At 38.3% G+C, this 12,890-nt stretch overlaps 1 protein-coding gene across 4 annotated transcripts in view; it reads right to left on the reverse strand.

Annotated features, from left to right (window-relative positions):
- Positions 1-12,890, reverse strand: part of caska (calcium/calmodulin-dependent serine protein kinase a) — a 618,991-nt gene that overhangs the window by 281,176 nt on the left and 324,925 nt on the right. For all 4 annotated transcript variants that reach the window (XM_060833558.1, XM_060833557.1, XM_060833556.1 and 1 more), the window contains exon 11: positions 6,732-6,853. In XM_060833558.1, the coding sequence (XP_060689541.1) occupies positions 6,732-6,853 (122 nt within the window). The remainder of the gene's footprint in view (positions 1-6,731; positions 6,854-12,890) is intronic.

The raw sequence follows: 12,890 nt of genomic DNA on the forward strand, positions 1-12,890 counted from the left end.
ACCATTTAAAGGAAAATCGAGATTCGTCCCCAGGACCGGCATGGACGAGTTGGACCGAAGGGTCTGTTTCTGTGCTGCACATCCCTATGACTCTATGACCAGGCAGTTTTGGGAGACCACCCATGAGCATGGCTTCTGATTTTGCAAAGTTGATCTTCTAATCCGAAAAGCTGCCAAACAAATTAGTGCATAATATCAGATGAGGCACCAAAACTGTTGGGTTTAAAGTTTGCGAGAAAATTTGTAGCTCGGGTGCTTGTTGTTGTGGTTCTGTTCGCCGAGCTGGGAATTTGTGTTGCAGATGTTACGTCCCCTGTCTAGGTGACATCCTCAGTGCTTGGGAGCCTCCTGTGAGGATGGAATGAGGACATACCATAACCCAAAGGACTAGCCACACTACCATACATCAAAAACATTTCTGAACTGACAGCCAGACTACTGCGACCACTAGGACTCATAACAGCACACAAACCAACAGCCACTCTCAGACAACAACTCACCAGGACAAAGGACCTGATACTCAGCATGAGCAAAACCAATGTAGTGTACAAAATCCCATGCAAGGACTGTACAAAACACCACATAGGACTAAACAGGAAGACAGCTAACGGTCCGCATCCATGAACACCAACTAGCCACGAAACGACATCCTTATTAGCCACACACTCAGATGACAAGCAACATGAGTACAACTGGGACAACACTACTATTATAGGGCAAGCAAAACAGAACAGCCAGGGAATTCCTAGAGACATGGCACTCATCCACAGATTCAATCAATAAGCAAATCGACCTGGACCCAATATACCGGTCACTGTGGCGGACAGCTGGAACTGACAATCGGAAGCGGCAGAGACAAATCACTATAAATGCCAGAGGAAATATCATAGAAGCGCTTCACAGGAGGCTCCCAAGCACTGAGGATGTCACCTAGACAGGGGACGAAATGTCTGCAACACAAATTCCCAGCTCGGCGAACAGAACCACAACAACTGCTGGGTTTGATAAAAAGACAAGAACGTCATCTGCATACAATGCAATCTTATGTAACTTTGTCCCCACTTCTGGAGCGGACATATTGGGATGCCTATGTATTGCCTCTGCCAGCGGTTCAGTCACCAATGTGGAAAGCAACTGTGATAAGGGGCAGCCTTGTTGACTGCTCCTAAGAATATTGAAATTGCTTGACCGCACATAATTGGTGAGAACCGTGGCAAGAAGGCCACCATACAAAAACCTTTACCCATCCGATAAAGACCTCGCCCAGGCCAAACTGCTTTCAAGTATAAAAAAAAAGGTATGGCTACTCGATCCGGTCAAATGCCTTCTCCGTGTCTAGAGATCACTAATACCTGTACTTATCGTCGTTGACATACTTGGATCATATTAAGTAACCTCCTGACATTATTTGACGATCTGTGACCTTTTATAAAACCCGTCTGATCCTCCTTAATGATGGAGGGCAATACAGTTTTTAGTCTTAGTGCAAGAGCGTTATATAGGATTTTGAAATTGACATTCAGGGTGAGACAGGCCTATAGGAAGCAAAGTCCTCCGGGGCCCTCTCTTTTTTAAGGATAAGAGAAAGGTTTGCCTCTCTTAAAGATGGCAGGAGGCTACGCCTATGTGAATTGTTAAACATTCGAAGCATCGGTCCTGACAGTATATTTATAAATTTCTTATAAACCTCACTGGGAAGTCAGTCAGGACCAGGTGCCTTTCCATTCTAAAGCTGCCTCACAGTCTCCTGCACCGCTTGCACTGACAACGGGGCATTAAGGAGACACTCTTACTCAGGGGTCACTCCCGGGAGGTCAAATTCTTAAAATAAACCCCATCCTAGCCCATACACCTTCACAACTTTCAGAGTGGCATAGCTCACAGTAAAATTTCTGAAATGCTGCCTTAATCCTTTCAGAATCATGGGTTAAATTTCCAGTATCTTCCCTGACTGAGGTAATGGCTTGGGGAGCACTCCTTTTCCTGGCAAAACCGTTGTTTTGCAAATCTAAGCTCCCTCTTAGCTGCCTGTGAGAGCATGGAGTTCAGTGTGGACCGAAGCGTTGTGATCATCTGCAGTTTAGCCAACGAAGGCCTATGAAAGTATGCCTTTTCAGCTGCCTACGTACATGTCTCGAGCAAGCATTGCTGCTCATTCTTCTCCCGTTTCTTCCTGGAAGAACAGGAAATAACTAAATCCCTAGCATAGGCTTTCGCAGTTTCCCAGAGAATGCATGGATTACTGGCTGAGCCTGTATTAATGTCAAAAAAAGCCCTGAATTCAGCAGAAAAGAATTCAGTAAACTTGCTATCCTTAAGGATGGAGGGATCCAGTTGCCAGTGTCTTAAACCTACCATAGTATCCTTACTCTTGACCATTAGATATACTAGAGCGTGATCAGAAATAGTGATATTGTCAATTGTACATGACACCACAGAGTCCACGTGCTGCGGGAGTCAAAAAGAGATCAATCCTGGTGTAGCATTTGTGCAGATTTGAGAGAAACAAAATCCCTGCCAGTCGGGTGAAGGCACCTCCAAACATCTATCAGTCCTAGTTCAACACACAAAAAGCTTAATTGCTTAGATCGCGATGATGATATCAGGGGCCTTTGGGCAATGTGTCCACCGTAGGATCTATTAGACAATTGGAAACTCCCCAATGATAACTTGCTTAAATGAGAGATTAATCAATTTAGAAAGTGCATCCATTAAGAACTTGAGGGGGTGGGCCGGGGAACATTAAACATTTAAGATCCTGTATTCTTTCCCATTTCTCAAAGCTTTAAGGATTACAAATCTCCCATGTGTGTCTTTAATACACTCTAACAACTTAAATGGGAGATGCTTCCTAAGAAGTATGGCCACCCCCTACTCCTCATATTGAAAGATTAGAAATAAACCCAGTCATATCCATACTGTTGCAGTTTCAAATGCTCTGCATCATCTAAGTGTAATAAGGCAACATCCATCCTCTCCCTTTAAAGATTGGAGAGTACCTTCTTCCTCTTGATCAGCAAGTGACTCCCCTTAGTATTACAGGTCCACCACTTGAACATATCCTTAGCCATAACCTTTTATAGCACTATTTAGACTCCAGAGAAGAAAAACTCGAACAGCAAATTGCTGAGTTTCAGTACAAGAAAGTCCACAAAACACAAAAACTACACAAAGTAAAATAGTTACCATCAAGAAACCTACAAAACTTGCAAAAACTATGTACACCAAAAATGGAAAAGCATAAAACCGTCTAAGACATTACTTAGAGGAATTTATCCCCCATTCAAAGGGAGCACCTACACATCTTAAGACCCTACTAGCCATCCTAACCACCCTCTTAACTCCAACTAGCCAGGGTTGTGCCACAACATAGGCAAACCAGGATAAAGTAGCAAAAAAAACTAAGAAGAAACAAGATTAGTAATATACATAAATAAGTTAAAAGAAAATTCGTCACCCATCCCTTGGTATAAATGAAAGGTAAATACCCTATCCATCCCGACCATCATTTAATGCAACTTATTACCAACAAAAGAAGACTACACCAAGTCCTCTCTGAAGAAGGACAAATCCGAACAACTCTGTTATGTGTCTATTCAATCGTCTGTCTTAAGTCTGCCCCCAACCAAAATTCTCTGAAGCTTAGTGCAATCCAGTAATGTTAACGTTTCTCTTCATTGCTACTAGTTTTATTTGAGATCCTAGTATACTCTTCTGTGTCTTATGCTCATGCAGCCTGTGGACTCGCATTCAGAGCATCTCCTCAGCCTTCCACTATCATCAGCAACCTCACTGACAGAGGCTGTCACTTTACACAAACATCTACTGCAAATGAAATTTTAACTTTTCTTTCAAAGTATAAAAGTAGGAAAGGCTTGCTAAAACTAAAGAAGGCATTACTTATACTGCTCCTAGAATACAGTGGACAGTTTTGGACCTTCTAAGGGGAGAGATACTGGCATTGGGTGCAATCCTTCTCAGGAGAGGTTGATTAGGCAGGGACTAAATACAAAATTCTGGAAAAAAAAATTCAGCAGGTCTGTCAGCACTTGCGCAGAAATACCGTTAATGCTTTGAGTCTAGTATGACCTCTGCAAGAGAGCACTGCTTCTTTTCAAACAATCATTCAATCTGCAAAGTTATGAAGAAAAAGCAGACAAATGGCACTAAGTCATGATACTCATTGGAGCACCAGTGCAGACATGACAAGCTGAATAATTTCCTTCTGCAACATAACAATTCTGTGATACCAAAATGGAGAATGACCACAGAATTCTAAGTGCAGAGTAATCTCAGTGCTCTAGTTGAACTAGTCACAAGTAGTTTGTATACAACAAGTCATCAAGGCAGCTAATGGAGAGTTATCCTTTATTTTGACAGGATTTGAACATAAAAGGATGTAATGCTCCCCTTATATAGGGCATTGCCAAGATAATAGCTCAATTATCATGTGCAGTTTTGGTTTCCTTATTTATAAAAGGACACAAATGCATTGGAAGCAGTTCAGAGAAGATTTACTAGATTGGTACCTGGAATGGGCAAATGGTCATAGTTTGGGTAGCTGGGCTTGTTATTACTCAAGTATAAAAGAGTGAACAGTAACTTGATTAGAAGTTAGGAAAAAAAACAACTTGAATAGTTTTGACAAGGTGAATATGAAAAGGATGGTTCGTCCTGTGAATGAGTCCAGAGCCAGGGGCACTGTTTTAAAATTAGACATTACGAGAAATGGTTTCTCCCAGAGCTTGTGCAACTTTGGATCTCACTGTCTTAGTAAATGGTAAAATCAGGGTCATTGAATATTTTTTTAAGGCAGAGGTAGATAGATTTGGTTAGGCAATGGAATCAGAAATTACTGACAGTAATTGGGAATGCAGAATTCAAAAATCAAATAGATCAACCATGGTCTAACAGACTAGCAGACCAGACCTACTTCTGCTTCCAGTTTTCATATTCTGATGATAGCTGTCTTTTAATACAATAAATAAATTGCATGCAATATCAGGATGTTCAAAATCAAACTTAATTTTAATGTTCTTTAGTGCTCAAAATGTTATCAACAGCACTGGTCAACTTCTACCCGAACATGTGTATCTTAAGTTTTGCTCTGTTTAAAAAAGTGATTAAATATTTTTTGTTGCATAAGGCATGATATGCAATCCTTTAGGTCGAAAGCTGGGTTGAGTTCCAGTTCAGGATTTCCATTCAACTCTCATTTTAACTGACAGCATAAATGGTTCAAAGTATAACAAATCTCTGAAGAATCATGCATGTGGAGCAAAATGTTTCAATATCAAAAGGGATCTCATATATTGAGTTATTGACAATTGAAGAATATATCACGGTGGCACAGTGGTTAGCACTGCTGCCTCACAGCACCAGAGACCCAGGTTCAATTCCTGCCGCAGGCAACTGTCTGTGTGGAGTTTGCACATTCTCCCCGTGTCTGCGTGGGTTTCCTCCGGGAGCTCCGGTTTCCTCCCACAATCCAAAAATGCGCAGGTTAGGTGAACTGGCCATGCTAAATTGTCTGTAGTGTTATATGAAGGGTAAATGTAGGGGAATGCTACATTGGGTGGGTTGCTCTTTGGAGGGTCGGTGTGGACTGAAGGGCCTGTTTCCACACTAAACAATCTAATCTAAGCTGTACCAGCTTGATCTTATACACAAAATTTCAAGGAAAAATGGGAACCACAACATCTGCAATGTATTGGAAAACAAATCTGGCAGTGCTTTTTGTCAAATTGTAGCCATTTTGGCCAGTGGCATAGATATTTATGCCTGCTGCCTCAGTGCACACTGCAATCTGATGTAAAATTCCTGTCCTTAGCTGATAATTATCACACAGCCGAGGTACAAGACTATTGCGCTGAAGAAAAGATTGAATGCAAAAATTAGACAATATTCATTCAATATTTTTTGGAGGGTTCATTTTACTATCAGAATATGATTTCAGTAGTAGACAGTGGGAAAAATAATTGCAATTGCTTAAAACTTTCAGCATTAGATATTGAAGGAATTGACAAAAAAAGTCATTTAATAATTTTTTTCATTAAGGGGGCTGTGCGCGCCTATGCAAATGAGACCTAAGGAGATTTATTCAGATTTAGCACGAGGACCGGCAAATTGAGCAGCTGGTTTTGGTAAAACCTCGAAGAGCTTAGCAAGAATTTCTGTACCACAAGGAGACGCCAAGAACAAAACTGTATCAATTACTATACAGGCTGTGTTGTGGTGGGTGAGTCTATATCAGTGAAATAACAATTTCTAAACTTTATAACAATCTAGACACAGACATGGAAAAATGCTCAAAAAATACACTGGGATCTGCCAATCCAAGGATTTCCTCTGGTTTGTACATCTTGAAGTAGCTACTGTACTTTCCAGAAAATGAAGTAAAAGCATCACACCCTCAAGCATCAGAGAAACCAACATGATTATTTTAATAGTACAGCATTCCTTTTCAAAACATATTTACTGTGTTAGTTATTTTAAACTGTGAATTCAAATCGGTCTCTGGTTCTCCAGGTACTTGGATTATTCAAGCACCACAAACCTGTGACAGTTTCTCTCTGCAACCCCCTGTGCTCCCTCTCACCACTCCTTGCACTCCCCAAAACAAAAGGATAAAATAAATTGGAAATAATTACCAAAACTTTTAAGTAAAACTTTGACATACACCTATGAAAAAGAATATTTAAGCGACATTTGAATGAATGGGAATGACTCACATCAAGTAGTGTATGGAGATGCTGATCCTGGAAGACGCTGTGTAAAAAATCCAGGTCCTTTTCACTGCAATCTGTTAGTGCATGGATTTCCTCCAAACTATCCAGAACTTGTGAAACAGCCCCTACAGGAACAAACAAATCACAATTTTAAGCTATTTGTAATGATGAATATTGTTCATTTACCATGTCAGATGAAAATGATAGGAATGGTCAGACTAGTGATATAAAGCCTAAAAACCAAGACAAAATGATGTGATAAAATGGTTACCGTCACTGATATATTTTACCACTTTCCAGGCATGGTACTGTATAGCTAAGTAAAACAAACCGAAAGTAAACGGTCATCAATGCAAAACTACATTTTGAGATGCAACTGGTAAAAAAAAATGTCTCCACAGGAAATTTTTAAAAATTCCAGTTTTGTGACCTTTTTAAAATGAGCAAATATTTAATGATTTTATCTGCTTTCCATAAAATTACAAACTGACAGATTTATAACTGGAAAACTTCTAATTAGTGACAATTTTAATCTACTATGCCTGTTTCTCTATATTTTCTCTGAAACCATAAGGAACCAGTTTTGTTTTCAACTTTAGCAACAATATTACAGTGAATACATAGAACATGTTATGATTTGAACCAGGAATTGTGAAGGAGAACATGGAATAACAGGAATTTATAACAATTGTATCACTCACAGTCACTATGGATTTATGAAAGTGAAATAGTGTTTCACAAACTTATTGGAGTCTTTTGTGGAGGTTACAAGTAAAATTGATGAGGGAGAAGGAGTGGACTTATTAAAAGCTATCGACAACATCCCACACGAGACTTGTGTGGAAAATCAAAGTACACAGGATTTGTGGTACATCGGCAAGGATTAAAAATTGGTTAGCAGCCAAGAAACAGGGCGTAGGAATACTGGGGTCCTTTTTTGAAAAGAAAAGCAGTGACAAGTGGGTTACCACAGGGATCAGATTGGGCCCTAGCTCTTCACAACATATATCAACAATTTGAATGAAGAAATTAAACGTAATACCATACATATAATATATATACACTCATGTAAAAGTCAAAGTTGACCCCTTATTTTTGGCTAAAAACTCTTGTAATTTCCATATAGCTCATGTAAAAGTCAAACCTACTTTAATCGCATTATCAACCTCTTACAAAGAAAACTGTTCCCATTAACCCACTTAAATGAAATCACGAACATTAATTCATACCAGTCACTCTATTCATCATTGTTTATTAACTACATTGTGTCTCCATTCATTCATAACTCTACATAGCCCACTTTACATCACGTTTTGATTGATTGATTCATTCATTCAAACCGATACTACGTTTATTGGTACCTAGCACACGTTGTGCACTATACATCCAAAAGTTAATATTGTTAAAAAGTTAATAATTTTAATTGTGCCATTATATTTGAATAAAAGTGAGATATATTAGCCATCTATCTTTATTTTTTTGACAAATTTGTAATATTGCTAAGGTTCATTACATACAAAAGTAAATGGGAGGGAAAAGACAAGACTTTAGCAAGGAAGTTCACACTGCTTACACATTCAGAATTTAATAAATGTTTCATTTTAAGTGTGCCATTAAGCCAGGCCATGACAATGTTGAACAGTGTGATTTCGCAGGACTTCAATGAATCTTTGAGATGTTAAATTGTCATACTGATATATATAAATAAAATTTCCTACCAGTATTTCATTCTTGTTCCTCTTGCTTTTATTCGGTAATAATTACCTTTAAAGTAATTCATTGTTTTTTCTTCTTTACCCAGGATCAGTTGAGCGACCAAATTGACTTCTGCTAATAATACAGTATTTCGAAGTGCAGTATGAATTTCAGCCCCTCAAAACTAGTACCCATGTAATAGTCAGCCCTATAAAATTGAACCTTTAAAAAGTCTAAAAATGTTGACTTTTACACAAGCACATACGTTATTTCCAAGTTTGCTGACAACACAAAACAAAATGGGATTGTGAATGATGAGGAGAATTTCAAGTAGTTTAGTGGTGATGTTGTCTACTTTGGAAAAAAAACAGAATGGTAGTTATCATTTAAAACTGTGATTCTTTGGAAAATAATGATATAAGGGATCTGGATGGCTTTGTATGCTGGTTACTGAAAGAAATGCAAATTAGGGAGGCAAATGGTACGTTGGCCTTCATTGCAAGAGTATCACAGTACAGGAGAAAATAGATTGTACTACTGCTCCACAGGGCCTTGGCGAGACTATGCCTGCATTACTATGCAGAGTTTTGGTCTCTTTATCCAAAGAAAGATATACTTGCCAGAGCAAAGGTTCACTGGATGGATTCCAGAGATAGTACGTTTGTTGTATGAAAAGAGATTGGATATCCTAGGTCTGTATTCAGAGGGGTTTAGAAGAAAAAGGGGAATTGCATTCAAACATTGAAGTCTGACAGGACTTGGCAAACTGGGCACAGAGATGATTCCCGAGTGGGGAATCCAAAACAAGAGGTCACGGTCTCAGGTTACAAGGTAGGCCATAAGTAATTGATTTGATCAATTTATTGTCACATGAACTAAAGTACAGTGAAAAGCTTTGTATATAAGCAGTACAGGCAAATCATAGTAAGCAATGATGTACAGATCAAAAAGACTTAGACAGAAGCATACAGGTTACATTGCACAGGGCATATGCTAGACAAGAACAATGCTAGCAAGATCAGCATTATTTGTGGTGAGAGAGTCCATTCATCAGGCTAATAAGGGTCAGGAAGAAAAATGTTTTCATTCCGAGGGTGTGAATCTGTGGAATTCTCTACCATAGAGAGCTGAGGGGGCCAGGTCATTTAAGTATATTAAGAAATAGATGTCTAAGTGAGATGTTAAAGGGCTAATTTGCTCTGCTGATGTGTAAGAAATTGAATGCCCTGGGGATAGGGTGCTCTGCTTCTCTGTCTTGCCGGTACAATGTAAAAGAATTTATATTATCATCTCCTACTCAGAATCAATAAGAACATTGCAGTTAAATTCTGACCACATCCTGTACTTAAAAAAATGATTTACAACAGATCTTGTTAAGGAATGATTTACATTACATTGTTTCTGGAGATGATCAGGTCACTGCATTGTGTCTTGAGTGGCATGTGATTTTGGGGGAATAGCTAGGGGTTCTTTTCTGGGCATTACTGATGTGATGTAAAGATTTTGTATAAAGGAATGCCTGTTCCTTTGTTCAGACAGCCTTTCTTGACACGCTTTGCAGGCATTATTAAGTGATCCTCCAAAGCTTGTACTTGCTTAATACATTTTGGCTGTTCACAGAAGTTGGTGCATTGCAGTTGCATTACGTATGTAAGAATCACAAGAAAAAGAATCTAACATAAGGGTAAACATGTCAAGGAGTATGGAGAAAGAGCAGAGGTACGGCATGGAAATAGATGATCAGCTATGATCATGCTGAATGATGGAACAAGGTCCATGGACGAAATGGTTCACTCTGTTCTTATTCTCTATATTTGTACAGAATAAAGCAGAAAAGTATTGAGAAACAGTTAGAAGAGCTCAAAATCAGCACAGGAAAGTACAATTGAGAAGCTAATAAAACATAACTTTTCTTAAAAGCTCAATCTTTGTCCAATCTTAAAGTGAGAACTCAATTTGATTTTACCCCTTCAGAGCAGGAATTCTGATGTCAAAATATATTGTCATTTCTTCATTGTTGCTGAGTCAAAATCTTGGAACTCTATGCCTAACAGCTCTGTGAATATACTTATATATGAAGGACTATAGAGATTCAAGAAAGCAATTCACCGTTACCTTCTCAATGGTAATAGGGATGGGCAATAAATGCTGTCCCAGCCAATAGTGCTCACATTCCACGAGTGAATGCGAAAAACAGAGTGTCTTCTTTGCAGCAGAGTTCTGATAAGTCAATGCAGCCCACATGTCAAATCTTAGATCATCTTTGTCGACTGATGTTGGAACTATATATAAGATTCACAGAACCAACAACTGATCTTAAGATACCAAGATATTAAAATTATATAAATTAAATCATATAAATGTAATTAGCTGAATTGCCCTGTCATTGCCTTTTTGATAAATCAAATATTAAGAAAAAGTTACTAAACTTCAGCTTCAGAAATTGTGGTAGATAAAATGGCTTATTTGATTTTTGGGGAATCTTTGTGCTCAACAGTGAGGCGTACCAGCTCTGGGAATATTTTTTCACTTTGGTTTTTCAAATGGTAGCATTAAGCATTCTCAGGTTAACTGGAGTAGAACAGTTATTTAAGTTCTGCTCTAACAATGTGCTTTTTAATCTAACTGTTGATTCATGTCTATTAAGTAATAGACATGAATCAGCAGTTTGATTAACCTTATCAACATGAATTGGATTACTATAAGTATTGTCTTAATATTTTCAACTGAAATGAAAAATCATTCTTGAACCTTCTAACTAAATATACGCCAAAGATTTCTCCCTTACATTCTCTAAAACTTAATTAAATTCTCTCTTTTAAAATCATCAGTAGGAATTTTTCAGGACTCCTCCGGTTCCGCTAATGTAACATATAGAAATAGGGTTATCACTGAACTTCAGCACGATTTATGGCAAAGGAGTGGGACAAGCTCAGAGGAAATGTATTTCCTATCAATGATGATAAAATGATGTTTGGACACTTGAAGCCTTGATGAAAGATATCAAATGTTGAATAATGTTATCTTCCTTTTGCCTGTTTGTGCAGCTGCTTGATCATTGATCTTCCATGTATGTTCTTGAGACCTGACTTAATTTTGTAAACTTTTAAGGACACTCAACTTTAACCATGCAATAAAAGCTCTGCTTAATACTATCATCTCATTCTAACATCATTGTATTCGTCACTTTTTCTGATTATGAATGTTTTGTTCAGTCTTGCTCTAATATTCAATATATTAAACTTTATTTATTTATATATATGATATATAAATATATGTTATCACTATGTAATTATAGTATTATACATTTATAAAGAAGGATAATCTGATCTTTTAAAATAGATATACATCAAATAAGACGGCTCCCAGAAGTCACATGACTGTTCTGCTAAATTCAGTGTCAGCTGTGTTATTCTCAGCATTGTTCACAAATGGAGACTTTGTAATTCAATTTACCCTTGGACAACACAATGGGTCCTTCTAATTCAAAGCTTTGACAAAAATGAGACTAGAATAACTCCCTGGAGAATTCTGTGCAAAAATGGTTCCATCAAGTGAGGACAAAGAAACTTCTCTTTGTCTCTCTCCCCTAAAACCTGCTCCACCTAGAGTCCAATTAGAAGCAGCACATGTATTCGAACACAGAAACCACTATAACTGATGAATTCTGATTCATGTTTTCAACTTTCACTTTCAGAAAGAGAAAATACAAGGAAGTATCAGATCTGCAAGGACTGATGTTTCTTTCATTTCTTCAATAACTTTTGACAATTTGCATTTTAGCTATTTATTAGCACTCTTCTACTTAGTAACTCTTAGCAATAAGTTGTGCAATAAACTAACTTTTGATATTGTTTAAGACTAAATCTTTGCTGATTTCCTTTAAATCGGAACACTTGAAAAACTAAAATATAGGCTCAATAAGTTCTATAAATTTGTACCTCTCAGACCACTGTGGACACACCTAGCGTAATTGTGACAAATGATATTATACACACACTGATGAATTTGCCTAAACTTTCAAGACTGCTGTTTTCCTCTTCCTCAAAACATTTTCACTTAATGCATTTTGCCTTCCAAACTATAGCCCTATCTTCAACCTCAACTGCTGTGCTAAAGTTCTTGAATTTGTCACAACCTGCCTGACTGTGCACATATTCTCTGTGAATTCCATCTTGCCATTTTCTGCTCAGATTAGATTACTTACAGTGTGGAAACAAGTCCACACCGACCCGCTGAAGCGCAACCCACCCAGACCCCTACATTTACCCCTTTACCTAACACTACGGGCAATTTAGAATGGCCAATTCACCTGACCTGCACATCTTTGGACTGTGGGAGGAAATCGGAGCACCCGGAGGAAACCCATGCAGACACGGGGAGAATGTGCAAACTCCACACAGTCAGTCGCCTGAATGGAGAATTGAACCCGGGTCTCTGGCGCCGTGAGGCAGCAGTGCTAATCAC

The sequence above is a fragment of the Hemiscyllium ocellatum genome, chromosome 12, assembly GCF_020745735.1.
Source record: "Hemiscyllium ocellatum isolate sHemOce1 chromosome 12, sHemOce1.pat.X.cur, whole genome shotgun sequence".
NCBI classification, from domain to species: Eukaryota; Metazoa; Chordata; class Chondrichthyes; order Orectolobiformes; family Hemiscylliidae; genus Hemiscyllium; species Hemiscyllium ocellatum.